Here is a 27,440-nt window from a genome sequence, read left to right as displayed (position 1 = left end):
ACGGTGATTACAGAGACTCGGTGGCCTGAAACAAGTCCGACGAGATAAAAAGAGAATAATGTCAATTAAATTTGTTCGCAGTCTCGGAATCAGCATGCCATGATGATGCACACATTACCGAGATCAGCAAGGCAGGGTTTAATCTGAGGACTATGAAACTATCCATCTGTATGACATGGGATAGCCAGGCTCTGACATATAGAAGATAATTTGTCACTGGATCATTGTTCATCCTTTCTCTACTACATATACCCACGACTGTCATTACATCGACCAGTTGGTGTATGCATAAGCGTGTTTGTTTTAAAAATTCAAACCTCAGAGACCTGACAGATGTTATCTACAAGTGTTAAATGTAGTATTCTCTAATGATGTCGTGATTCAATCAAGTGAGAGTGATTCCCACATCAGAGCGCCCACTACACTGTCAATGTCATTACCTCTGTAACTATGTCCATGTCTCTGATAGTGGACGGTGTGGGTTGAAAAAAGTACATTTTTATGTATAGATGGGTGAACGGTTTAAAAAGAACCATCTTTTATCACTTCATATAATTAATGATGACACTGCGAACTGATTGACAAAGCACTGTGAAACTATTAAAAGTCACACCACTATTTATGGACCTGTGTCAAATGTGTATATCGGAAGTTATAAAGTGACTTATTTCTGTCACATTATTAAATCAGTGTATTTCAGTCATTTACAAGTTCAGTCTCTACAAACCAAGGTTTCGTATGGTATTGAGAGAGTCTCTACAAACCAAGGTTTCGTGTGGTATTTACAGTCTCTACAAACTAAGGTTTCGTATGGTATTGAGAGTCTCTACAAACCAAGGTTTCGTATGGTATTTAGAGTGTCTCTACAAACCAAGGTTTCGTATGGTATTTACAGTGTCTCTACAAACCAAGGTTTCGTATGGTATTTACAGTGTCTCTACAAACCAAGGTTTCGTATGGTATTGAGAGTGTCTCTACAAACCAAGGGTTCGTGTGGTATTTAGAGAGTCTCTACAAACCAAGGTTTCGTATGGTATTGAGAGTGTCTCTACAAACCAAGGTTTCGTATGGTATTGAGAGTGTCTCTACAAATTAAGGTTTCGTGTGGTATTTAGAGTGTCTCTACAAACCAAGGTTTCGTGTGGTATTGAGAGTGTCTCTACAAACCAAGGTTTCGTGTGGTATTGAGAGTGTCTCTACAAAACATGGTTTCGTATGGTATTTAGGGAATCTCTATTTACCAGTATTCAAGGGAATCTCTACAAACCGAGGTTTCCCTTATTGTATTTAAGATTCTGTTCTACCCAAAATTTCGTATAGTATTCTAAAACCTCGGTTGTAGCCTCTGCTGGTGGATTTTTAGTCCTAAAGATGTTCCGTTATCATGCATGCAGCACTCAACAATGGGATTCAATCACTATTCTATACATTAACATTTATTGGGTCCCTTTTGATTTTCCTAACTTTCCGTCTGGATTTCCACACTTTTGGCCCTTAACAACATCGGCTGGACCTAGGGACAACACAGGCATATGAGTTATATATTTTTATTAGTACACTTTATATGTATTAATTAATACGACTTGAAAGGTTATTTTCCCTATCGCAGCTTTTTATACAATTCTTAGAAATTGCTTGGATGTAGTTACCTAGACTTGCGGAAAAGGCTAAGACTAAGAATACATCTCAGGTATTCAACATATCCTGAAATCAATCTCTGTACTCAACTTAATGCTTCCTATTGATTAGATGAGATTGAATGGAGTATTTGTCGAAGAACGTGCCAATTAATTCTACTCAATGTGGTCATTTAGTAACGACGAAGATTTGTCGGATTAAGAAAAGACCCAGATGACCGGAAGCGACTTCTTTCAGACAAAAACGTTTAAAGAATTGATTTGCCTACCTTCGGCAGATTGAACCTGAGCACGTGCCGATAATGATGCAGCTCTCACTGTATGGTTGTTTCAGAATTCTACTAGTCGATTGATTGATTATCATATTATATATCGATACCCTCTGTGTGGTGCCGCTCTCTTGTGAGGCGTTCTCACCCCGATCTATTGGAACAAAGATAAGTAAGAGGCACATTATCTCTCCGTAAAATCAGTTTATTTCCCTTATGTTCTAGTATATCTTTTTGTTACTAATCAGGTATACATTTGTGTCTATAATCAGGTATGTCTTTGTATTTATAATCAGTTATATATTTGTGTGTATAACCAGTTATATATTTGTGTTTATAATCAGGTATATCATAGTGCTTATAATCAGGTAAATATTTGTGTCGATAATCAGGTATATCGTTGTGTTTATAACCAGGTATATCGTTGTGTTTATAATCAGGCATATATTTGTGTCCATGTTCAGATATACCATTGTGTTTATAATCAGGTATATATTTGTGTTATTTTATCAGGTATATCTTTTTGTTTATAATCAGGTATATCTTTGTTTATGTTCAGGTAAATTTGTGTTTATGTCCGTTTCTGATCAACATCATTGGCACATACGAATGTGTATAATAATCTATATGAGCAGTATATTGAAGGTTTTTTATATTCAAATCAGATGTTTTCGCACAAGATCCATCTGCATACGCAATAAACCACATGTTATAAGGACACCAGCTGTATTCATTCCTACACAATATGAAATGTGTTCCTATCGGTAATGTTGTAATCCCAGAGAGGTTGTCAGTCTGGCAATCAGTCAAAGCTGTCATCTGTTCTAACCCCGTTTTATAATCGCTCTGGGTGTATATCAACATGTTATGGGTGTATATCAACATGTTATGGGTGTATATCAACATGTTATGGGTGTATATCAACATGTTATGGGTGTATATCAACATGTTATGGGTGTATAACAACATGTTATGGGTGTATATCAACATGTTATGGGTGTATATCAACATGTTATGGGTGTATATCAACATGTTATGGGTGTATAACAACATGTTATGGGTGTATAAAAACATGTACAGGGCTCTGTCCTTGGACCATACTTATTCCTTCTATATATTAATGATCTAGAAAATGAGATTGGGTGTAATATAAAGTTATTCGCTGATGACACTTCACTGTACATAATAATTAGAGGTTACACAACGAGTGGTTGTTGGATATGGAATTTATTTCACACGAGTAAGTTATTTTTAAAAGTTACAAAAGACACGAGCTTTAGCGAGTGTTTTTTGCAACTTTTAAAAAATAACTTACGAGTGTGAAATAAATTCCATATCCAACAATTTCGAGTCGTGTGACCTGTTTCTACCACAATAATATCGGCTTGAATCAAAGGGAAACGTGGCCAAGTATAATTTCGCGTATGCAAATAAAGTGTATCGGTGACGTCCGGGACCCGGTGATGTGACGTCATTAGATTATTGATGACGTCAATAACAATTGCAGCTTGGGTCAAAGTTCACCGTGTTAGCCAATCAAAATGCATACAGAGTTTATACCACGTGTGGTATAAACAGATTGTTAATCAACAGGTGTAATGCTTAACTGATGGTCTGAGAGTTGAATAACACAGGGTATTGTGGTAGAATAGATGATAACCAACAACAAACAGCTGCTAGACTGAACGATGATTTACGTAAAATATCCAAATGGGCAAATGATTGGGGTATACTTTTTAAACCGGATAAAACTGAATCCTTAATAGTAACTAAGAAAGTTAATGCAAATAACTTGCATCCAAACCTGATATTTAATAATACTCGGGTAAACAACATTACAAATAATAAACATCTTGGTGTCTTTTTAAATGAACAAGGTAACTGGACACATCATATAAACTCTATCTATGAGAAGGCTTGTACAAGAGTGAATATACTTAGAATGTTAAAATATAAACTATGTAGAAAGGCACTTGAAACCCTGTATGTCACACTTATTAGACCTATACTTGAGTATGCTTGTGTTATATGGGACAACTGTACAAAACAAGAAAAAGATCTCTTGGAATCAATCCAGCTGGATGTAATAAGAATAATTACTGGACTAAGAAAATGTACTAGTCATGACATATTATACAAAGAAATAGGGTGGGAAAGCTTACAGACTAGAAGGGACAAACATAAGCACATCTTCTTCTTTAAAATAGTAAACAAAATGACCCCAAGTTACCTACATGAAATTATTCAACCTTATGTAATAAACCCAGTAGAACATATATACAATCTTAGACACTCCAGAATTCCCAATGTGCCCCGTCCCAGAACCATGCTATATGTTAATAGTTTCTTTCCCAATATGATGAACATATGGAATAGTCCCAATAATAGTTTTAACAATATTAATAACATAAGTAGCTTTAAAAGGGAAATTAAAAAGACAATAGTAGGAAACACAGCTCAAACAGTATGCACACCTGTATTTAAGTATTCAGGACCAAGAAAAGTCAATATAATAATGTGTCAATTAAGAAATGGAGTGAGTCAGCTAAATTATGATCTGTTTAGAGATCATTTGAAAAATACCTCAAATTGTTCCTGTGGTTACCGAATTGAAAACTCCTACCATTTCTTCTTTGAATGTCCTAGCTTTACTGATGCTAGACAAACTCTATTTCAAGATTTTACATTAATTGATAAAGACTTTATTGATACACTGTCTTTAGATATAATTCTAAATGGCAATCAAGAAATTAATCATGTACAGAACCAGGATTTGTTTGAATGAGTGCATAGATACATTATTGCTACACAACGGTTCAAAAAGCTGATACAGACATATAATTAGAAGTATATTTATTATAAATTGTTGTTGGTGTTATAGTAATTCTATGATGTTGAAATAATAGTATTAACCCGTAATGGCTGGTAAAATTATGTTATTATGATATTATTATATACAAAATAATTACCTGTGTTGATTGACTACTGGGCATCACTTGCCAGTGGACTTTATGTGGTCATGATTCATAAGGTATATACGTTTACATGTAGTATGAAATAACTAATTTTTAAGTTATGACATAATATATTTAAGTATTGTATTTATTGCGTAACACCAAAATAACACTAGAACACTTAGTGTCTGTTGTTTTTGAACCACAGTGTAAGTATATGGTATATGTTAATGCCCACCAGCTCATAGTATCTTCTAAATATCTAAAATTAGTTTTAATAACAATTATATAATTACATGCATGCAATGTCTGTGAATGTATAATGTGTGTCTGTGTGTATGAGAAAGTATGTGTTCTAATTGTCTAGTTTCTTTTTTTCTTTTTCATTTTCCCCCATTCATTTACAATATCTATTAATTTTCATTTATTATATACTGGAAGCTAGGGAGAGAGCTTATATAGGCTATGCCTGTTGCTTAATCCCCATTGATTTATCAATAAAATATGTTTGAAATGAAATGTTATGGGTGTATATCAACATGATATGGGTGTTGTCAACATAGTAGTGCATATGATATTTCTGTATCTATATTAATGTACTTTCTCTGTTGTAACTTTATTGGTAGTGTACATGATAACACGATATTTGTGTATCTTTTTAATGTACTTTCTCTGCTGTAACTGTATAAGCTATAAGTTTATAATTATACTATGAATTAATTATATATACATCGTCTTATAAATCTACTAGGTTGTGGCTTATGGGCTTTAAGATCTAATTCAAAAGCATGTTGTAATGTATAATTGGACCGAGTTTTTACACGGCTTCCTTATCACGGTAAACCCTCCTGGAGAAAGATAGAATACAGAAACTGCTACTATCAGAAATGTTACGTCAGGAAAAACAGGACATGGCAGGATTAAAGGATATTTTGAACTGTAAACATAAAGGATACTCTTTCAGCTACTGTGTGGAACCTTGCATTACCTGTTTAAAACAACTGCCAATATCCTTAATACATGTAACGTACGCTAAATTGACTTCCGTGTGTTAAAGAAGGTCGATGCATTAACTAAGGCGATGTCCATCAATAGTGTGACAACAGGCCATAAATAGGTCTAATTACACGGAATTTCCAACTTCTAGAATGCGATATTTCGATAGAGTGACTCATGCCCTTGATTTATCCTGATATTGAGTCTTCTATCCTCCGGAGTAGGCGGGGTAAACCGTCTGGTACCTAACGTTTGGGAACCCTTCCAAATAAATAGGGAGTCGTTCACAAAATTACTTAAAATAATTCCCGCGGCTCTGATAATATCGGAAAATAATTAGGTAGGTACTTCGGATGTTTCCGTAAGGGTGTCCTGTCGGATGGATGCGCATAGGCACGTGGATTTTGTTATTCTAAACAGTTTTTACCATTTGTCAATATCTATCGAAAACAGTTTGTTGAGTGAGAATTGCACTCAAATGTTAAAGGCCATGCATATATAAATGTACCACACGTTCTCAAACAATGTACCTAACGTTCTCAAACAATGTACCTAACGTTCTCAAATAATGTACCTAACGTTCTCAAACAATGTACCAAACGTTCTCAAATAATGTACCTAACGTTCTCAAACAATGTACATAACGTTCTCAAACAATGTACCTAACGTTCTCAAACAATGTACCTAACGTTCTCAGCAATGTAACTAACGTTCTCAAACAATGTACCTAACGTTCTCAGACAATGTACCTAACGTTCTCAGACAATGTAACTAACGTTCTCAAACAATGTACCAAACGTTCTCAAATAATGTACCTAACGTTCTCAAACAACGTACCTAGCGTTCTCAAACAACGTAACTAACTTTCTCAGACAATGTAACTAACGTTCTCAAACAATGTACCAAACGTTCTCAAATAATGTACCTAACGTTCTCAGCAATGTAACTAACGTTCTCAGACAATGTACCTAACGTTCACAGACAATGTACCTAACGTTCTCAAACAATGTAACTAACGTCCTCAGACAATGTAACTAACGTTCTCAAACAATGTATCTAACGTTCTCAAACAATGTACCTAACGTTCTCAGCAATGTAACTAACGTTCTCAAACAATGTATCTAACGTTCTCAGACAATGTACCTAACGTTCTCAGACAATGTACCTAACGTTCTCAGACAATGTACCAAACGTTCTCAGACAATGTATCTAACGTTCTCAGACAATGTACCTAACGTTCTCAAATAATGTACCTAACGTTCTCAGACAATGTACCAAAAGTTCTCAAACAATGTACCTAACGTTCTCAAACAATGTACCTAACGTTCTCAGCAATGTAACTAACGTTCTCAAACAATGTATCTAACGTTCTCAGACAATGTACCTAACGTTCTCAGACAATGTACCTAACGTTCTCAGACAATGTACCTAACGTTATCAGACAATGTACCTAACGTTATCAGACAATGTAACTAACGTTCTCAGACAATGTACCTAACGTTCTCAGACAATGTACCTAACGTTCTCAAATAATGTACCTAACGTTCTCAAACAATGTACATAACGTTCTCAAACAATGTACCTAACGTTCTCAAACAATGTACCTAACGTTCTCAGCAATGTAACTAACGTTCTCAAACAATGTACCTAACGTTCTCAGACAATGTACCTAACGTTCTCAGACAATGTAACTAACGTTCTCAAACAATGTACCAAACGTTCTCAAATAATGTACCTAACGTTCTCAAACAACGTACCTAGCGTTCTCAAACAACGTAACTAACTTTCTCAGACAATGTAACTAACGTTCTCAAACAATGTACCAAACGTTCTCAAATAATGTACCTAACGTTCTCAGCAATGTAACTAACGTTCTCAGACAATGTACCTAACGTTCACAGACAATGTACCTAACGTTCTCAAACAATGTAACTAACGTCCTCAGACAATGTAACTAACGTTCTCAAACAATGTATCTAACGTTCTCAAACAATGTACCTAACGTTCTCAGCAATGTAACTAACGTTCTCAAACAATGTATCTAACGTTCTCAGACAATGTACCTAACGTTCTCAGACAATGTACCTAACGTTCTCAGACAATGTACCAAACGTTCTCAGACAATGTATCTAACGTTCTCAGACAATGTACCTAACGTTCTCAAATAATGTACCTAACGTTCTCAGACAATGTAACTAACGTTCTCAGACAATGTACCTAACTTTCTCAGACAATGACTTAACGTTCTCAGACAATGTAACTAACGTTCTCAGACAATGTACCTAACGTTCTCAGACAATGACTTAACGTTCTCAGACAATGTAACTAACGTTCTCAGACAATGTACCTAACGTTCTCAGACAATGTAACTAACGTTCTCAGACAATGTACCTAACTTTCTCAGACAGTACTTCAATCATTATAGATTATCTTTCGTTCCACACAATATCGCACAATACTAGTGTTCTGCAATCGCGGAATTTATCAGCGAAATACTCTAATAGTTCGTTACCTAATGCATCATAACAATGAGAAAGCTAGAACTGAATTAATAGGCGATTTCCTTGGAACGTCAAGCGATTTGACTGTCAAGAACTACTAACAATATTATTTACTTTCTTATATATCTGTCCTCAAACACAACAACATATATCCTGACTGTCTCCAAAATGGCATCCAAAATATAGAACCATATCTAATAAACACAACAAAAGATAGCAACATCCTGGAACTGATAACCTATAAGATTGAAAGTTAGATAGAAAAATTAAAGTTAGGGATCCAAGAAATTATTAATCTGATTAATCACTTTTGATGTAAAGGATGAAAAGGGAATTATGTAACTGTTGGATTGGTATGAAGTATACAACAGCATATATCTAATGATAATTACTCTTTTACAAAATACACTTTCCAAATGGCAATAGGAAGATTGTAAAGTTTGTGGTAAACCTTTGACTTATTTTGACATGTTCCCTTTATGCTGACAGTAACTACCCTATCCTATACTGACAGTAACTACCCTATTCCATACTGACAGTAACTACTCTATTCCATGCTGACAGTAACTACCCTATTCCATGCTGACAGTAACTACCCTATTCCATGCTGACAGTAACTACCCTATTCCATGCTGACAGTAACTACCCTATTTCGTACTGACAGTAACTACCCTATTCCATGCTGACAGTAACTACCCTATTCCATGCTGACAGTAACTACCCTATTCCATGCTGACAGTAACTACCCTATTCCATGCTGCAGTTTGACTGGTTATAACTGGTGGTGTACAAATCATTTTTCTTTGATCGACCATTTATTCTTCGAAAAATACAAAATTAACCTTGTGAATTCTTGTCATATATGTGACGACCATTTCCTTGATATGTCCGACCATCGACCAATACAGCATATATTTCGTAAGCGTTACAATTCATCACCGGATACTGTTATACATTGGAATAAAGTAACAGATAAGCACAAATACAAACTACAATTAGACGGAATTAATTATTGGAACAGATACGTATTCCGGCGGATATATCTGAGCTTACTAATACATATTTAATAAACGTCGCTGCGACACTGGAAATTGTCGTTACCCATAGGGCGTAACAGACACTTTAATCATGCAACATATGTGTGAAGGCTGCCCACGTGTCCATGAGACCTACACGAGCTATAAAGTTGCAAAGAGATGATTTAGAGATGAATTAGATATATCTCGCGAACACAAAACACAAGAGTATAGTTTGAAAAGCTACAAACTCTATCAGAGCTAGACATCGGAACATTTTATAAATCTGTCCGTTTAAGAGCAATGTAAGTAAACACTCGTTATCGTATGAATTACCACTAAATTTATCAAGTTCCCTTCACACTTTAATGATCAATTAAAAAAACACAATGAATGTTTAGTCGACCGCGTGTATATGATATAAATAGTGATGATATTTGTGACGACTCCATCACGGCTATCGAAATCAAACATGCTATCGGATATAGGAACACCGGAAAAGTTAGTGGACATGATTGAATAGTTTCAGAACATGTTAGATATGCCAGTCGTTAGTTTCTTTAAATAGCTATTATACGTTTTAATGATCTTTTGACAGGAAGTCTTACCCTGATTATCAATAGCCTTTTTAAGGGTGGTAGACGTGACAGACCGTTAATGGACAACCACAGGGACATTACATACCCTAACACCAATACCGAAAAATGTATTGGAAAACAGTGTACAACGTAGCATCATACATTTCCTCATACGCTCCAGAGTTTTAGATAAAACTATGAATGTCTCATGGTAGCGTTCACGGTGAAGGCGCCATTTCATACGTATAGAAAAATAAATCAAAAGAAGTTGTTTGCTTTTCTTGATAACCAAAAAGCTTTTAATATGGCGTGGATTATCTGGGCTTAAGTGGCAAGTTCTGAGGGCTGTTGTGCGATTCATTTGCAAACGTTACGTCATCGGTGCGTTTTGAAAAGTAGTAATACGTACTTGTACCCAATAGGCCAGTGGTAGGTCAAGGTCGAGTATTACACGCATGTTATTGTCTCGTAACGGTCAAGGATGGTGATGTTGATAACCAGAATTCTAGATTAAAAGTATAAGATAACATATACCCTGTGCATTTTTAGCAAATGATACATAACTTCATACATATCACGATAGCTTTCTTTACTTCAAAAAGATGTGGGCATTGTGTATCCATTCTCTGCTATTGAAAAATCCTTTATGATATTTGATTTTTCACGTCGGTAGAAATCGGACCAACGTTGTTATATCTTGTTCTCTTGGAGAAGTGGCTATTCTGTGTAATGGACAGTAAACATATGCTAGGATAACTTTCATCTGTTATTTACAGAAGAAAATGTCTGAACGCCCTTTTTGGCATTCACTTTAGTGGACTTAATCTTGTAACTAGTTTTAATATCATCAAGGCTATTGTTTATCCCTGCAAACAAACATGTCAAAGATTTAGAGCTCATGAATAGATATGGGCGTGGTATTTGTTTACCGAAAACCCATCAACTTCAATAACCATGCAATGTTCAGGAGATTTTAGTATCTGGAGTGCGGTTAAATTTCAAATATAACGTCGGAATAAGTTATACTTTGGAAGGGAATAGTTTGTATGGATGTCGTTTTTCATTATTAGATTGTGTCGGTTCACAGCGAATATTTCATTACATGTTTTTTTACTTGCATAAGCCCATCACCAAAATTATGTCGGACACGTTCAGAAGATTTGCAACAGATTTCTTCTATCTACAATGGAGAGAAAAGTTATGTACAAAAAAGGAATTGCTTAGACGTTCTACTATTCATTATAATCAGGGCATCGACATCATATTAGTCGACATCATATTAGATTAAGTGCATGTACATTGTACGCTGGAAAATCTAGTACCGATGTTGTACCTAATTTTCTGTTAGAGTGCCATAGGTTGTTTTTAAAGTCCTGATCTAATGATGGATGGTGTGGTATAAGCAGTAGAAGTGCCGTCTGATATTTGAGATGAGTCAGTGTATTTTATTAGGAGATCAGTCAAATGTTAAATCAGAGGGTAATAAATGGAAAATTCGACTTTATTTGACAGAGAATAAAATGGAATGTTGATCGAGATGAACAAATTACCTTAACTCTGTTCATATAGATGAACCTTGTATTCGGGTGAACTGAGATATAGATTCATATACATACAGAGGCAAATTCAACATGAAGCGCTGAAAGTCGTTCAATGCTTAAGTATATGTTGATTGCTTGACTTAAATATCTTGTAAATAGAATACGAAGCATGCCTGCCTGTCTGTATCTGTTTTCTGATATGAACTACCCTACTTGTCATGGTTATAACAGTACACGCTCTCATCCTTCTGATATTGTCCTCTTTCCTTAATAATCTATATTAAGCATCATATCTGGCCTGTATTAAATCGTTTATTATAACTGAGGATATCTTGTATGCAGTACAACAAGCAATATATATTATAATGTTGTATAAACGAACTATCGTCCGACAGTTCATCAATAACCGCCTGGTCTTTGGTGTGTGTGTCCCTGTCATACTGAAATGCAAATTGGCGGTTCTATTTGATAACCCGTGTGATTTTCTTTGGACCATCAGAACATCTATGTCAATATTTTCGAACATAGGGTTATTATGCTCACGTGTCACCAATCCGTGCCAATCTGACTTTTCCCAGAGGACCGTTAGACGTGATGGAAGTTGGTGCCAATCTTAATACGATTTACTCAATAACGATGTCATGTAAATATGACGCTATTATTGATATTTGAAACGTGATTGTCGGTCGACGCTAATATCGATATTTGAGAAGTAATTGTCGGTTGCAACTCCCTATGGCTCGCATCTACGTATTTAACACCCATACGTAACGGTTGTATTACAGTTGTGCTGTTGATTGAAATCTTCAAATCTAGGAAGACTATGACACCCTGCCATGTGTATAACAAAGGCGCATTGAGATTAAAATATGTGCTGGTACCATGTCATGATGTACAACGTACCATATAAGTAAGTGAAATTTGACACTTTTCCATTAGTATGACGTGCATCAGTGAAAAGCGTCTAGGGAATAGAATATAAAATGTCTAAAAATGAATTCATAAATACTGGTTATAACATTGGGGACTTGACGACATTAATTATCACATGGATATATTGAAAGTCAGATCTTTAATGGGGAAATACTTCTGAAAGGTTTTCATATCACAAAGGACTCGTTATACTCAAGCATACCATAATAAAATTAAATTTCAAAATGTTCAAAACAGACCAAATATCTTATGACAACGACCGTTTTCAAAGTATTGGACGTGTTCTGCATGAGCACACGTCGACATTTGGCCGTCACTCAATCAATCGTTCTGGTAAGACGTCATGTATAGACAATGTCATACATTTGTCATTGTCAGTCACTAGTAACTAATAGACAGAGTAGTCACAGTTATACTGACGATAATGGTGTCACATTGTACAGGTAAACACTGAAGATAATGGTGTCACATTGTACAGGTAAATAGAGGTTATATCGACCCCTCTTCCTAGTATACCAATATCATAATAGTGTAGGACGGAATCGATACATGTAATCACGTGTTTATAGTTGAGGGCATTTCCTGATTGCTATTTGTCTTCTTTCGTGACAGATTGCAATAGACAATTCGCTTGTATAGGGGTGTTCATTCTTATAAACATAATTCAAATTAGTAAACAGTTAACAAGTAGCAAAGAAATGAAAAATGCATAATTTCGAACTCTCTGGCGAGCAATGAAAGGCAACTGCTTCCTTTACCAGGTAAATGAACACTGTTGTGGAACACATACACTGTATAATACTAGCATTAGTACAATTACCAGCTGTTTAGTTTGCGTCAGTTCACTTTTTATAATCCGGGAGAGGTTCATACTGGAGGTTAGATATTGACCCCAGTCTTTATCGGGATTCAATCTTCTTACGAAATGATCGCGTAAGCTAAATCGACACATACCATCACAGCTGTAGGAACTATGGTAGTCTATGTTGTTAATGGGTTCTGATGAACAGACTGTTCAACCTCTCGTAATCTAATGTTAAATCGTGGCTAAATGATAAATGTAAAAGAAAGGATGGAAATGAATCATTTTCCATTTATTATGTTTTACGGGATAGGGTTAATTTACTTGAATAGATCAGACTGCATGAGATCGTGCAATGTTACGAAATTCTCTGTAGAAGACAATCGATGATAACGGATTTGATCCGGCGCTCTGTATCCACAGCTAGGCTTGCGGAGCTCGATAAACAGGCGTATTACTAACTCTATATACAAATGTTTTCTTGTTGATATCAATGTGCATGTATCAGATTTATCTTTGATAAAGTTTTGTATAATATGGTATATAGATCAATTACTGTGTTTGAGTGTTTTATTAAAGTGGAAGCGGAAATAACAGTCTCGTATTTACCAGGTCAGAGTTTTATTTTGTTTTTTGTTTTTATTTTTGTTTTTGTTTTTTTGGGGGGGGGGGGGGGGGGGGGGGGGGGATTAAAGTGATTAATAAAAATGAAATATTTGGTTTTAGAAACTTTCTATCTCGTGCATTCCTGATTAATAAATATAACAGTAATGTGGAAATTGAAAGTCGATATTAGCCAGCTCATGATGTCAGAATGATGACGTCTTTCATGACAATTACAAGGGTAGAATGAATGCGGTATATTTAGTAATGGCATTTGATGGTAAACGTAATGCTGTAAGTAACATTTTATGTAATTCTGCTATATAAAAAATATTTGTAGATCTGCTATATAATTAGCACTTTTATTTCCGCTATATAAATAACACTCACTTGCAGCTCTGTTATAAAAACAACATTTATGATCCTTTTATATAAACAGCACTGGAAGTTCTGCTTTATAAACAGCACTTGTAGCACTGCTATATAACCAAAATTTTGTAACTCTGATATATAAACAATATTTGTAATTCGGCTATATAACCAAACATTTCTAATTCTGATATGAAACCAAAAAATTCTGATATATATTAAGAGCAATTCTGCAATCAAAGCAATATTTGTCATTCTGCTATTTATATAATACTTGAAGTTCTGCTATCAAATTAACACGTGTAGCTCAGGTCTATATAAACAATTTTTGCATTGTTTGTACATACTACAATGCATTTATGTAGGTATATAATATGATATTCCTGGTATTCACTACGGGTGACTGTAATATGATATCAGACATGTTCCCTATAACAGCTCACTAATCAACACACGCCCTTAATAAAACGGAATTCCGTATGTACACGCGAGTGGGTGGACGCCCTGTACATTGTTTTTATTCGATTGAAATCGCGTCTCTAAATATAAAACGATCGAATGGTGAGATGCCAACCCTCCCACGACCATGTCTATCGATCCAGACATGTCCTCTATCATTGCTAAGTATTTGAACCTGTCAATGGTATTGGAATAGCTGTGGAAATCAATGGCCACAACTGGTTTTTAGACACGAATGCCGACAGATCATCAAAGTGGCACCTATTTCAGATAACATGAATAATTCAAATTGTTTTCAAACATCACGGAAATAGATTTTTAACATCAATAGTCTGGAGTGACCAAATATGATCCAGAAAAAGGACCATGCGTGTTGGGAGACTATAACGTTTGATCATGTGACCTTCACTGATCTAATTGTTAACAGCACTGAAGTTATTGTTCCATGAACGAAATTGCGTTGGATGGGTGAACAACTGAATACAGTACGGAGTCTTTCTGATTGCTCTTACTTCCCTTTTGTATTCTCGCCCTCTGGTCCTTATCATCACTGATGAATATGGGGATAACATAACGAAGCTTAATTTACAGTAGAATGTCGTTATTGAGTAAACTTTTGCCAGAGTCAAAGTATCATCCGGAGTCTAAGAGAATGGCTACTGTTTTAGTTAGAGTCAAAGTATCATCCAGAGTCTAGGTTAGAGTCAAACAATCACCCAAGTCTAAGAGAATGGCTTCTTTTTGGGTTAGATTCAAAGTATCACCCGGTGTATAAGGGAATGGCTATTACTTGGGTTACCCCATTCTAAGGGAATGGCTACCGTTTTGGTTATAGTCAACGTATCACCCAAGGTCTAAGGGAATGGCTACTCTTTGGGTTAGATTCAAAGTATCACCCCATTCTAAGGGAATGGCTACCGTTTGGGTTAGAGTCAAACTATCACCAGTTTTCTTTCATTTTTACTGTTAATGTAAATATTGTTCCCATTTGAATAGCATGTAGGTGTGTGTTTTGGAAATCAAGTAATGTATGGGACATCATACAACTATTTCGTCCTTCTAGAACTCGTCAGTGATGTATGGGCCATCATACAGCTGGTTTGTCTTTCTAGGACTCGTCAGTGATGTATGGGACATCATTCAGCTATATTTTCTGTATTTCGTCCTTCTAGGACTCGTCAGTGATGTATGGGACATCATACAGCTATTTCGTCCTTCTATAGGGCTCGATCATCAGTGATGTAATCATCAATCTACCTTCCAGCCCAAGGACTCAACAATCAATCAACTTTTTTCTATATTAAAAACTTATATCAAGGTATATTCTTTAGACAAGTTTACTGTGATATAAGCAAAACGTTTGATAAAGTCTGGCACAAGGGATTATTGTATAATTTTTATATATAAGACTCGTGTTTGAGCATGGTGATATTATCTGGAATAACTGTACCATCAGATAATCTTAAATCCTTGAATCTGTTCAAATTGAAGCTTTGAAGATTATATCGGTGTGGGACATCTCATCGAAAACTATATATTTTGGTAAATCTGAGACATAAACATAAATTTATTCTAATTTATAAGATGATAAACCGCTTAACACCTGACTATTTTTATGATATTATTGCACCTTTAATCAATACTGTTAATAACCCATATGGATTAAGAAATCTTATTTTAGATTATTCGATATCGTTTACATCTGTTAATTCCCTTATTTTAATAATCAGATACTATTTCCCTGGTCCTCAAACACTGTAATCCTAGGAACCGTTATACATTGTATAATACTTTGTTAAATCAGGCACACAGCCAGTCATTCAAATTTTACTGACCACCTGATTGAAGATGGCAGTTCTTGTTAAGCACAGCGTGAAGACGCCGATCCCTTTTTACTGTCCAAATCATTCAGATTCCAGGCATGATTTTTATGATATACACAACGAAGCAGGATTTTTAGTCTTAAAATACTAACATCAGGGGACAATGACCTACCACCAGAAACAAATACTTTTATATTATCGAAAATTAATCAATTTATTAATTAGTATGTTTTTACTTATGTTCCAGTCTTCTCAGTCTGTATATTATGGGAGGGTGTGTATGAGAGAGACTATAGAAGCACGTATGTGGCCAGGGGCGAAGTACCTGTGGTAAGTAATTTAGACACCACTGGTGGATGAGCGAGCATTCATATTAATATGTGTGTTAAGTTATATTATCAATTCAAATATTCATACATATTTCCCGTAGAATTGTCCATTCATTTAACGATAATCTAAGCAATTAATTATGTATTGTTATTTGTGTAAAATACCTCAGTATGTGTAGATGTATATATGTTGTAACGGTTCTGGAGAAGACTTATATAGGTACTGCCTATTGTCTAATACTTTTGTTAACTCAATCAAATTTGTTGAAACCAAATTGTCAGTGATGTAAAGAGCCCGAAAACAGCCATTTCTTTAGATAAAACACAACCCGAAAACAACCATTCCTTTAAATAAAAACACAACCCGAAAGAAAGGCATAAATCTACCGCGTATGTCGAAATGTGTGATGTAATGTACATCACTCATTTATCAATATAAACAATCCCAGTATGAAGAAATGGGGCGTGGGTGCATGGTGAGTTAATTGGAAAAAAAACAGCATTAGATAATATAACTCTCCAATCTTACCGCCAAGTTGTGAGATATGCCAGCGTAGCTCCAGCATACACCACCGACACTGTGTACATATTTAACAATAGATTTAATCCCCTATTGATTAATTTCATTGTCCTTCCGGATTCTGACTGTAACAACAGTTTGTACCTCGACTCGTGACATTTGATGCTGAGTATTACCTATTATAAACCTGTTCTGTAATCGTTACCGGGTCGTCATAACGTTTTGACACAACACTTGCCTGTCGTTACGTTAACAGTTCTTTTTCATGTCTGGTTCTGTTAGAAAGCGAAACAACAGATGTAATGTGTTGGCCGTCCAGTCGAGGTGTTCGGGTATTGTCTGGTTTACTGTCCAGGGCGGTATAGTGACGTTAATCGGACAACGGTAACGATCGATGACAATAATTATGTATATTTAAGATTATCGAATATACTTAGATAACGGCTGGTTTAATGGGATTGTTCTGTTGGGCTAAAACGCGGTGCGAGCCAATGTAATTAATTTAGGACGACCATCAACACTGTTGTGCCATTTGGAGTCAGTTATACACTGAAACCTCAGAGATTGATTCGCAATATTAATGCCTGACTCTAATCTTGTTTTCAGCTCGTTACCATCCAGTATCACAGTAAAAACAGAATGTTGGAGCGACAGATGCACTCGGGAACGAAAGTTCTCCCGATAGAAAGTGTCAAGCATAGAGAGTTGTCAGAGACATAAATCCAGTGTTGTACGTCACGGCAGACGAGAATGACTAGTCACAACGTACCCCACAGCTCCAACAGAAGCGATCTGGAACACATCATGGCGGAACCATCGTCTTTTAATCTTCCTGCCTTTTGTAATTATTCCGATTTTGAAGACCGAGAAAATGAGACTTTCGGAATTCATCACCGTGGTGCCACTATCTTATCCCCAGTGTTAATGGGCTCGGCGGGAATCATTGGGAACATCTTGGCACTTTATGTGCTCCACAAGAACAAAAGTTCGAGTGTGTTTTATACATTAGTAGCCGGATTGGCTTGGACGGATTTGTCCGGAATTATCCTAACTTCCCCTGTCACCATCTTATCTTACAGCAACGGCCGGAAGTGGGTCGGAGGGGAAATATTGTGTAAATTTAACGGATTTGTTATGATATGTTTCGGGTTATCTACTCCACTAATCGTGTGTGCAATGGCCATTGAGAGATTTTTGGCCATCAAATACGCAATGATACATTCCCAACGATGTACTTATGGGTGCGCGCGGATTATTCTCATAACGTTGTGGATAACAACACTTGTATTCGGAGTTCTCCCCCTTTTTGGAGTGGGTATTTACACGGTACAGTACCCTTGTACGTGGTGCTTCCTTGATTTCCATAGTAACAACCCTATTGCTAATTCATACGGTTATCTTTACGCTTCAGTTAATCTCGCTGTGGTGCTTATTATGACATCATGTAATTGCTACGTGATGTTCGCCCTTTTACGGGTAAGATACTTAAAACGAATAGCATTATCACATAATGGAAACCTAGAAGTTTGTGAAGTTAATGGTGGTCGGAGATATCGGCGGAAGAAGAAGAATCAACGGGACATTGAGTTTCAGATGATCATTCTGATGTGTGTTCTAACTACGGTCTTCGGCATGTGTTGGGCTCCACTAATGGTAAATATTGTTGTTTTATTGATAAAATATCAATATTTTTTAATTAATGCTTTGTGCAAATGCATATGAACCGTTATTCGAACATATACTTTTAGAACTACACAATTGTAAACTTCATACAAAAGTTCAAGAATCCTTATACTTTGAATGCATATATGTCGGGTTTTTTTCTCCTATCTAAGGTATTATTTTCATCCTGTTATCATTTAGAATCATCTCGCATTTGTGTTCGCCATGCGGTACAATACAAAATCACTTACACAATGAAGGTTAGTTAAGTAGTAAACGCTTTTAAATGTTGAATAGGTGTGTAACTGCATGCATCTTTCGGAATTTCAATAGCCTGAAATTAAATTTCATCAAACTTTTGTGACTGGTTTTGATAATATTTCGCTAACTCGACCTTTCCTCTAAATGTTTAGCGTTAATTTGTCCTCTTTGGCGAGATACCATCCGCAAATACATGTATTCTTTCGTATAACCACATGTAGAGTATGCTTCCGAATACAATCAACACCATCGACTTCCTTACTGTGTGTGTTTCCGCTTGTAAGTAGTCGTCTTGTTAAGATAATGTCGGTTCGTGTTTCTCGGGAAGCTGAGAAAACGGGCCTATCTGTACTGTCGTAGTCCTTGGGAGAAACGGGCCTATCTGTACTGTCGTAGTCCTTGGGAGAAACGGGCCTATCTGTACTGTCGTAGTCCTTGGGAGAAACGGGCCTATCTGTACTGTCGTAGTCCTTGGGAGAAACGGGCCTATCTGTACTGTCGTAGTCCTTGGGAGAAACGGGCCTATCTGTACTGTCGTAGTCCTTGGGAGAAACGGGCCTATCTGTACTGTCGTAGTCCTTGGGAGAAACGGGCCTATCTGTACTGTCGTAGTCCTTGGGAGAAACGGGCCTATCTGTACTGTCGTAGTCCTTGGGCAAGACACTTTACCCTGATTGCTATGGATGACATGCGACGGGTCTCCCGTATGTTGTTCAGTGAAGTAGTCACCAACTACTACGAGGAGACCCCGCCTCAAAATGACACTGGCTGTGGAAAGGGCGATAAACCCATCAAACAAGCAAACAACTTGTCAAGATAAAGGCCCGTATTTATTGTTAGGAATTCAAAATAGAAATAATTAGAAATAATGTTTATTAAAGCATATTTCATATTCGTCCAGGCTATGTTGCAATATATTTTCTTCTTATATAATGTCTGTTTACTAAGTAACGCTATATAGAGAAAACATTAACAACTGTGAACAGAAAAGAGATGAAACAATTGATAAACTGGTAAACCTTAGTTCTTTTATGTTGTTATTATACAAATGTTGGCAAAATATATAATATTTGGCATTGTATGATGTAGTTAAATATTACAACTGATTGTGGAATTCACCGCCAATTACTTCAACATCGTTTTTTCAGCATGCGGGGGGAGGTCTAAACTTTTAAAATATTTTTTCAACATTTCAATTGATATTTTGTGAAAACCACAATTCCACATGCAATATACACCCATCCAATATATACATAGGAGTGTGATGCCCTAGGACAGGTGACTAAAAGCATACTTAATTATTCAATACTTGCTGTCAGTTAGCATCAGGAGTTTTGTCATATCATTGTACATTGTCAATACCACACAGTCCCATGAAAGGGTATTCCCTGGAGTTATCTACTAAATAGATAATAGTCTACACATGTAGTCAAGTTATATCCTCTAACAAACCTCATAGTCACGTGATCGGCAAGATCTATGTTACAGACATGTATTATAATCGTTATAGATTATCGTTTAAGATGTAAAGTGTATTATACTCGGTATAGATTATCGTTTTAGATATAAAGTGTATCATACTCAGTATATATTACCGTTTAAGATGTAAAGTGTATTATACTCAGTATAGATTACCGTTTAAGATATAAAGTGTATTATACTCAGTATAGATTACCGTTTAAGATATAAAGTGTATTATACTCAGTATAGATTATCGTTTAAGATATAAAGTGTATTATACTCAGTATAGATTATCGTTTAAGATATAAAGTGTAGTATACTCAGTATAGATTATCGTTTAAGATGTAAAGTGTATTATACTCAGTATAGATTATCGTTTAAGATATAAAGTGTATTATACTCAGTATAGATTATCGTTTAAGATATAAAGTGTATTATACTCAGTATAGATTATCGTTTAAGATATAAAGTGTATTATACTCAGTATAGATTATCGTTTAAGATATAAAGTGTATTATACTCAGTATAGATCATCGTTTAAGATATAAAGTGTATTATACTCAGTATAGATTATCGTTTAAGATGTAAAGTGTATTATACTCAGTATAGATTACCGTTTTAGATGTAAAGTGTAGTATACTCGGTATAGATTATCGTTTAAGATGTAAAGTGTATTATACTCAGTATAGATTACCGTTTAAGATATAAAGTGTAGTATACTCGGTATAGATTATCGTTTAAGATGTAAAGTGTAGTATACTCGGTAAAGATTATCGTTTAAGATGTAAAGTGTATTATACTCAGTATAGATTATCGTTTAAGATGTAAAGTGTATTATACTCAGTATAGATTACCGTTTAAGATGTAAAGTGTATTATACTCAGTATAGATTATCGTTTAAGATGTAAAGTGTATTATACTCAGTATATATTACCGTTTAAGATGTAAAGTGTATTATACTCAGTATAGATTACCGTTTAAGATGTAAAGTGTATTATACTCAGTATAGATTATCGTTTAAGATGTAAAGTGTAGTATACTCGGTATAGATTACCGTTTAAGATGTAAAGTGTATTATACTCAGTATAGATTATCGTTTAAGATGTAAAGTGTATTATACTCAGTATAGATTATCGTTTAAGATGTAAAGTGTATTATACTCAGTATAGATTACCGTTTAAGATGTAAAGTGTATTATACTCAGTATAGATTATCGTTTAAGATGTAAAGTGTATTATACTCGGTATAGATCATCGTTTAAGATGTAAAGTGTAGTATACTCGGTATAGATTACCGTTTAAGATGTAAAGTGTAGTATACTCAGTATAGATTATCGTTTAAGATGTAAAGTGTATTATACTCAGTATAGATTATCGTTTAAGATGTAAAGTGTATTATACTCAGTATAGATTATTGTTTAATATGTAAAGTGTATTTAAAGGTCACAATCATATCTTAGTTTTTTTATATTTAATTAAACAGCTGACGAGGAAGCGATTGTTTTACCTAAAAAGTTCAATTTATTAAAATCACGCCTCTGATCAGCGAACATTTTCTAGAAAGGACATTCAACAGATAACAGGGTGTGATAATATATCTATATTATATATCCAGACCTGTACAGACTACATCTGTATGTATATCGCGTTATTTGGACCATAGTAAAGGCCCCTCCAACCTTTATAATAATATAACCAGGGACCACTGTGGTTTATAGACATATAAAACACACAATGTAGCACTTTTCTAATCAGTTTTTGTCATGGATTTTTGTCATCAGTCTTTGTCATATGTCAATAGAGAATTGAATATGACACTGATTAAGTAGACGGTAACTGGATATTGGTGGTATATTTATGGAAATAACTAACGTCCCGGGACACATAATACGGACGAGGGTAACTTGTCAATAACGGACAGCTTACACCTAGGCTGTATGTTTAGACCAGCACTTAGCACCAGACCATACGTTCTCTAGGACATATCAAATTCAGAATGATTTGTCGATAATAGTTTGAATTTTTTCCATCGGTAACCCTCGCCTCTTTTCAAGAGACTAATTTTTCGACATTTAATAAGTATAGAATCCTTACAAAACACAATGACATAGACGTTTTTAGCCCACCATCATCAGATGGTGGGCTATTCAAATCGCCCTGCGCCCGTGGTCCGTGGTCCGTGGTCCGTCCGTCCGTCCGTCCGTCCGTCCCTCCGTCCGTAAACAATTCTTGTTATCGCTAATCATCAGAAAGTACTGAAGGAATCTTTCTCAAATTTCATATGTAGGTTCCACTTGGTGCCTAGTTATGCATATTGCATTTTGAGACCAATCGGGAAACAACATGGCCGACAGGCAGCCATCTTGGATTTTGACAATTGAAGTTTGCTATCGCTATTTCTCAGAAAGTACTGAAGGGATCTTTCTCAAATTTCATATGTTGGTTCCTCTTGGTGCCTAGTTATGCATATTGCATTTTGAGACCAATCGGAAAACAACATGGCCGACAGGCAGCCATCTTGGATTTTGATAATTGAAGTTTGTTATCGCTATTTCTCATAAAGTACTGAAGGGATCTTTCTCAAATTTCATATGTAGGTTTCCCTTGGTGCCGAGTTATTCATATTGCATTTTGAGACCAATCGGACAACAACATGGCCGACAGCCATCTTGGATTTTGACAATTGAAGTTTGTTATCGCTATTTTTCAGAATGCAGTGAAGGGATCTTTCTCAAATTTCATATGTAGGTTTCCTATGGTCCCTAGTTATGCATATTGCATTTTGGGACCAGTCGAAAAACAACATAGCCGACAGGCAGCCATCTTGAATTTTGACAATCAAAGTTTGTTATCGCTATTTCTTAGAAAGTACTAAAGGGATCTTTCTCAAATTTCATATATAGGTTCCCCTTGTTTGAAAAGTACTTGAGGGATGTTTCTCAATTCGCACAGATTAGTAAGAGGAAGGGAAAAATAGAGAAAAGATCAATCTGACATGGAACCTATAAAGATCACTCAATGGTGGGCGCAAAGATCCCTTTGGGATCTCTTGTTTTAGTTTCTGTTACACTGTTAATAATTACTACATACGCTCTTAGAATATTTTAACCCTGACAGTAGTAATAACTATCTCCTCTATTGTTCCTTTAAACCCATTTTCTAGTGCATCATCTAAAAAGTTACCAGTGATAATTTAAGTAACCCCCTTCCTGATGAAGACCGTCCCCAGAAGAATCTTGTACATGAATTCGGATCTTTCTGGTGAATTTTTTTTTCCGGAACAGTATTGATTAGCGGGGCTATATAATATATCGAAAGAGTTGAAAAGGGGGACATGAAACAAGTATTAGAGGGGGTCATATAGATGTCACCTCCCTGGTCTAAAGTGTCGAGAAGTATACGAAATGTATCCTTGGCTAGCGAAAGTGAATGGTAAAGATGTCTTATCCTTACTTGGCTTCGGATGCATGCCGGCCCTCGTCACATATACTTGCTTGGATTATTTTTCAATCAATCAGACTTAAGACACACCATCTCCTTATCAGGAGTATCTAGACTTGGTTGTTTTATTTTTTATGAGAGGTCGTCTCTAGAGCAGACTTTAAATAGGTATTCTATGAATATTCTGTTGATCCTGGATTATTAATGTTGATTAATCACTGGAGGAAATTGTGTAATAGGGGTATGTTCTGGGTATATTTACATATGTACATGTAATAGGCACCATCTTTATAGCGGACTATTTAATAAGTACAGTACTAGTGCCTCTAACGGGTAGATAATAGGCCTAGAGTAAGGTCGTCTCTAGAGCGGACTGTTTGATAAGTACTAGTCCCTCTAACGGGTAGATACTAGGCCTAGAGTAGGGTCGTCTCTAGAACGGACTGTTTAATAAGTACTAGTCCCTCTAACAGGTAGATATTAGGCCTAGAGTAGGTCGTCTCTAGAGCGGCCTGTTTAATAAGTATAGTACTAGTCCCTCTAACGGGTAGATAATAGGTCTAGAGTAGGGTCGTCTCTAGATCGGACTGTTTAATAAGTATAGTACTAGTCCCTCTAACGGGTAGATAATAGGCCTAGAGTAGGTCGTCTCTAGAGCGGACTGTTTAATAAGTATAGTACTAGTCCCTCTAACGGGTAGATAATAGGCCTAGAGTAGGGTCGTCTATAGAGCGGACTGTTTAATAAGTATAGTACTAGTCCCTCTAACGGGTAGATACTAGGTCTAGAGTAGGGTCGTCTATAGAGCGGACTGTTTAATAAGTACTAGTCCCTCTAACGGGTAGATACTAGGCCTAGAGTAGGGTCGTCTCTAGAGCGGACTGTTTAATAAGTACAGTACTAGTCCCTCTAACGGGTAGATAATAGGCCTAGAGTAGAGTCGTCTCTAGAGCGGACTGTTTAATAAGTACAGTACTAGTCCCTCTAACGGGTAGATAATAGGCCTAGAGTAGGGTTGTCTCTAGAGCGGACTGTTTAATAAGTACTAGTCCCTCTAACGGGTAGATAATAGGCCTAGAGTAGAGTCGTCTCTAGAGCGGTCTGTTTAATAAGTACAGTACTAGTTCCTCTAACAGGTAGATAATAGGCCTAGAGTAGGGTCGTCTCTAGAGCGGACTGTTTAATAAGTACTAGTCCCTCTAACGGGTAGATACTAGGCCTAGAGTAGGTCGTCTCTAGAGCGGACTGTTTAATAAGTACAGTACTAGTCCCTCTAACGGGTAGATAATAGGCCTAGAGTAGGTTGTCTCTAGAGCGGACTGTTTAATAAGTACAGTACTAGTCCCTCTAACGGGTAGATAATAGGCCTAGAGTAGGTCGTCTCTAGAGCTGATTGTTTAATAAGTACAGTACTAGTCCCTCTAATGGGTAGATAATATTTCTAGACGGTCGAGAGCGGACATTTAAATGAGGATACCATCCTAGTCCCACTGGTAGGTAATATATCAGAATTAGACTTCTTGGCGCGATTCCATTGTATTGGAATTTTCTCACTATTCCGTCTGCCCCCATTTTTTTTAATGTACATGTATCTGTACATGTCTCTGTATTATTAAAAACAACTCTCGCTGAAGGTCGAAGCAGGTGTCTAGCAAAAGAAATGAAAGAGAAACATGAACAAAATTATATTTACTTAAAAACAATCAATTATCATCCTTTAAAGAAGAAATTCCTACGGAATACTTTGCACAAATTACATTTCACTCCAATATACAAAACTAAAACGAAGATAAAAATTAATGAAAACGTTTGGTGAAAATTAAGTTAAACGTCAGATGAAAGAAAGTGCTGCTTTTCCAAGTTGTTATGAACATTACACTTATGTACCGGATGTATGTCAGCTGAATGTGAAAATGCATTATTTACACAAAATTGTTTCGTTACAGGTACAAATAATCGTCACCATGGCTACAGGCAGTCATAACTACGTTGTCGACCTGACAGTGATCAGATTGGCTAGCCTTAATCAGACTTTAGATCCCTGGATTTATATTCTGCTCAGGAAAACTATTCTTGATAAACTCAAACAAAGTTTCAGAAAAATCTGTTGTTTTTGTTGTCCAAACGCAGATGTTGAAGAAAGTCCAGACCAAAATGCGCACGCACATCATCTAAAGTGTTTCCGTAAACAGTATAACAATGCAGGACCACAGCACCTGTGTCACTATCGGAACATACCAGTAGGGTCGTGTCGAAACCACTCAAAGAAATGTTCTAAAAAATCAGATGGAAGTAGAAATAAGAAACATTCACTGCCGGATGTTATGAGGGAAGCCCACTCTCGCAGTCCCCCGGGCGACTTTCTGAGACCAGATGTCGCAGCTGGTGACACCTATAATGAAATATGCAATCAATGTCAATCAACTCATTCAAAGTTAGAGAAAAAATCATCCGCGCCACCAGACCTTAACTACATCAACAATATGGCACAACAGTGCAACCAGGTTTCTGATGGAGACAGTGACAGTTCATCGAGCCATGAACACTGTAACATTTGTTCGGGAGTGGAAGAATCCCAGACCAACGATGTGTTCTCCGAACCGGCGGTAGAGACCCTGGAGTCTGAATTATTCCTGACAAAGACCACGACCAATAGTGGGTTAGGCGAGTCCCGAAACCTCCTACAGACCCCTGTGTCCCGACAACACCTCTACTCAGACGTAATTCCATCATTCAGGTCATTTCGACTTCCCAGGTAAATAGCAAATCTCACACAGGCACACGGTACCATGTCAATGATTGTCTACAAAGTGCCATCCCTTTCCACGTATCATAAGACCCTTCCATTCACTGTACCGCGGGCCTGTGCCTCAGACCGGCAGTTGACATCAGTCTGCTTGGGGTTGTTTGTCGAATTTCATACTGAAGTTTAGTTTAGAGCTTGTGTATTTGAATGTTTGATGAGGGGTCTCAGGTGACGTGTGTTGTCTGGTCCTGTCGTTATTGTCGGTATGTAAATATGAGAGGCATGGAACAAGTAATCTCTATAGAACTCTTATAAATAATAAAGGGGCCCTGATTACATTGATTGTATACGACTTCAATTTCAATTAACGTCCGTAATTAAAGCAGAATAATGGTGATGATGACAGTTTATATACATCAATAATATACAGTACTGTAATATAGACACAGTAGGTTTGGTTAGTGGACCGATAAGAATGACTGCGCATGTATAACAAATTGTCGGATCAGGCGTTGTAATCATCTAATGAACCTATAGTTT

The 27,440-nt window shown here is 36.3% G+C and overlaps 1 protein-coding gene across 2 annotated transcripts in view; it reads left to right on the top strand.

Annotated features, from left to right (window-relative positions):
• Window positions 1–27,440, top strand: part of LOC117325124 (prostaglandin E2 receptor EP4 subtype-like) — a 41,490-nt gene that overhangs the window by 10,299 nt on the left and 3,751 nt on the right. Inside the window, exons 2-3 of one of the 2 annotated variants that reach the window (XM_033881085.1) lie at window positions 17,937–18,983; window positions 26,101–26,909. In XM_033881085.1, coding sequence (XP_033736976.1) covers window positions 18,081–18,983; window positions 26,101–26,909 — 1,712 coding nt within the window. In that variant the 5' untranslated portion in view covers window positions 17,937–18,080. Of the gene's footprint in view, window positions 1–17,527; window positions 18,984–26,100; window positions 26,910–27,440 lie in introns of those variants that run through there. The other variant, XM_033881086.1, reaches the window with a different exon arrangement.

The sequence above is a fragment of the Pecten maximus genome, chromosome 4, assembly GCF_902652985.1.
Source record: "Pecten maximus chromosome 4, xPecMax1.1, whole genome shotgun sequence".
Taxonomy (NCBI): Eukaryota; Metazoa; Mollusca; class Bivalvia; order Pectinida; family Pectinidae; genus Pecten; species Pecten maximus.
Note: the sequence above shows the minus strand (reverse complement) of the source record. Positions and strands in the feature narration are given on the sequence as shown.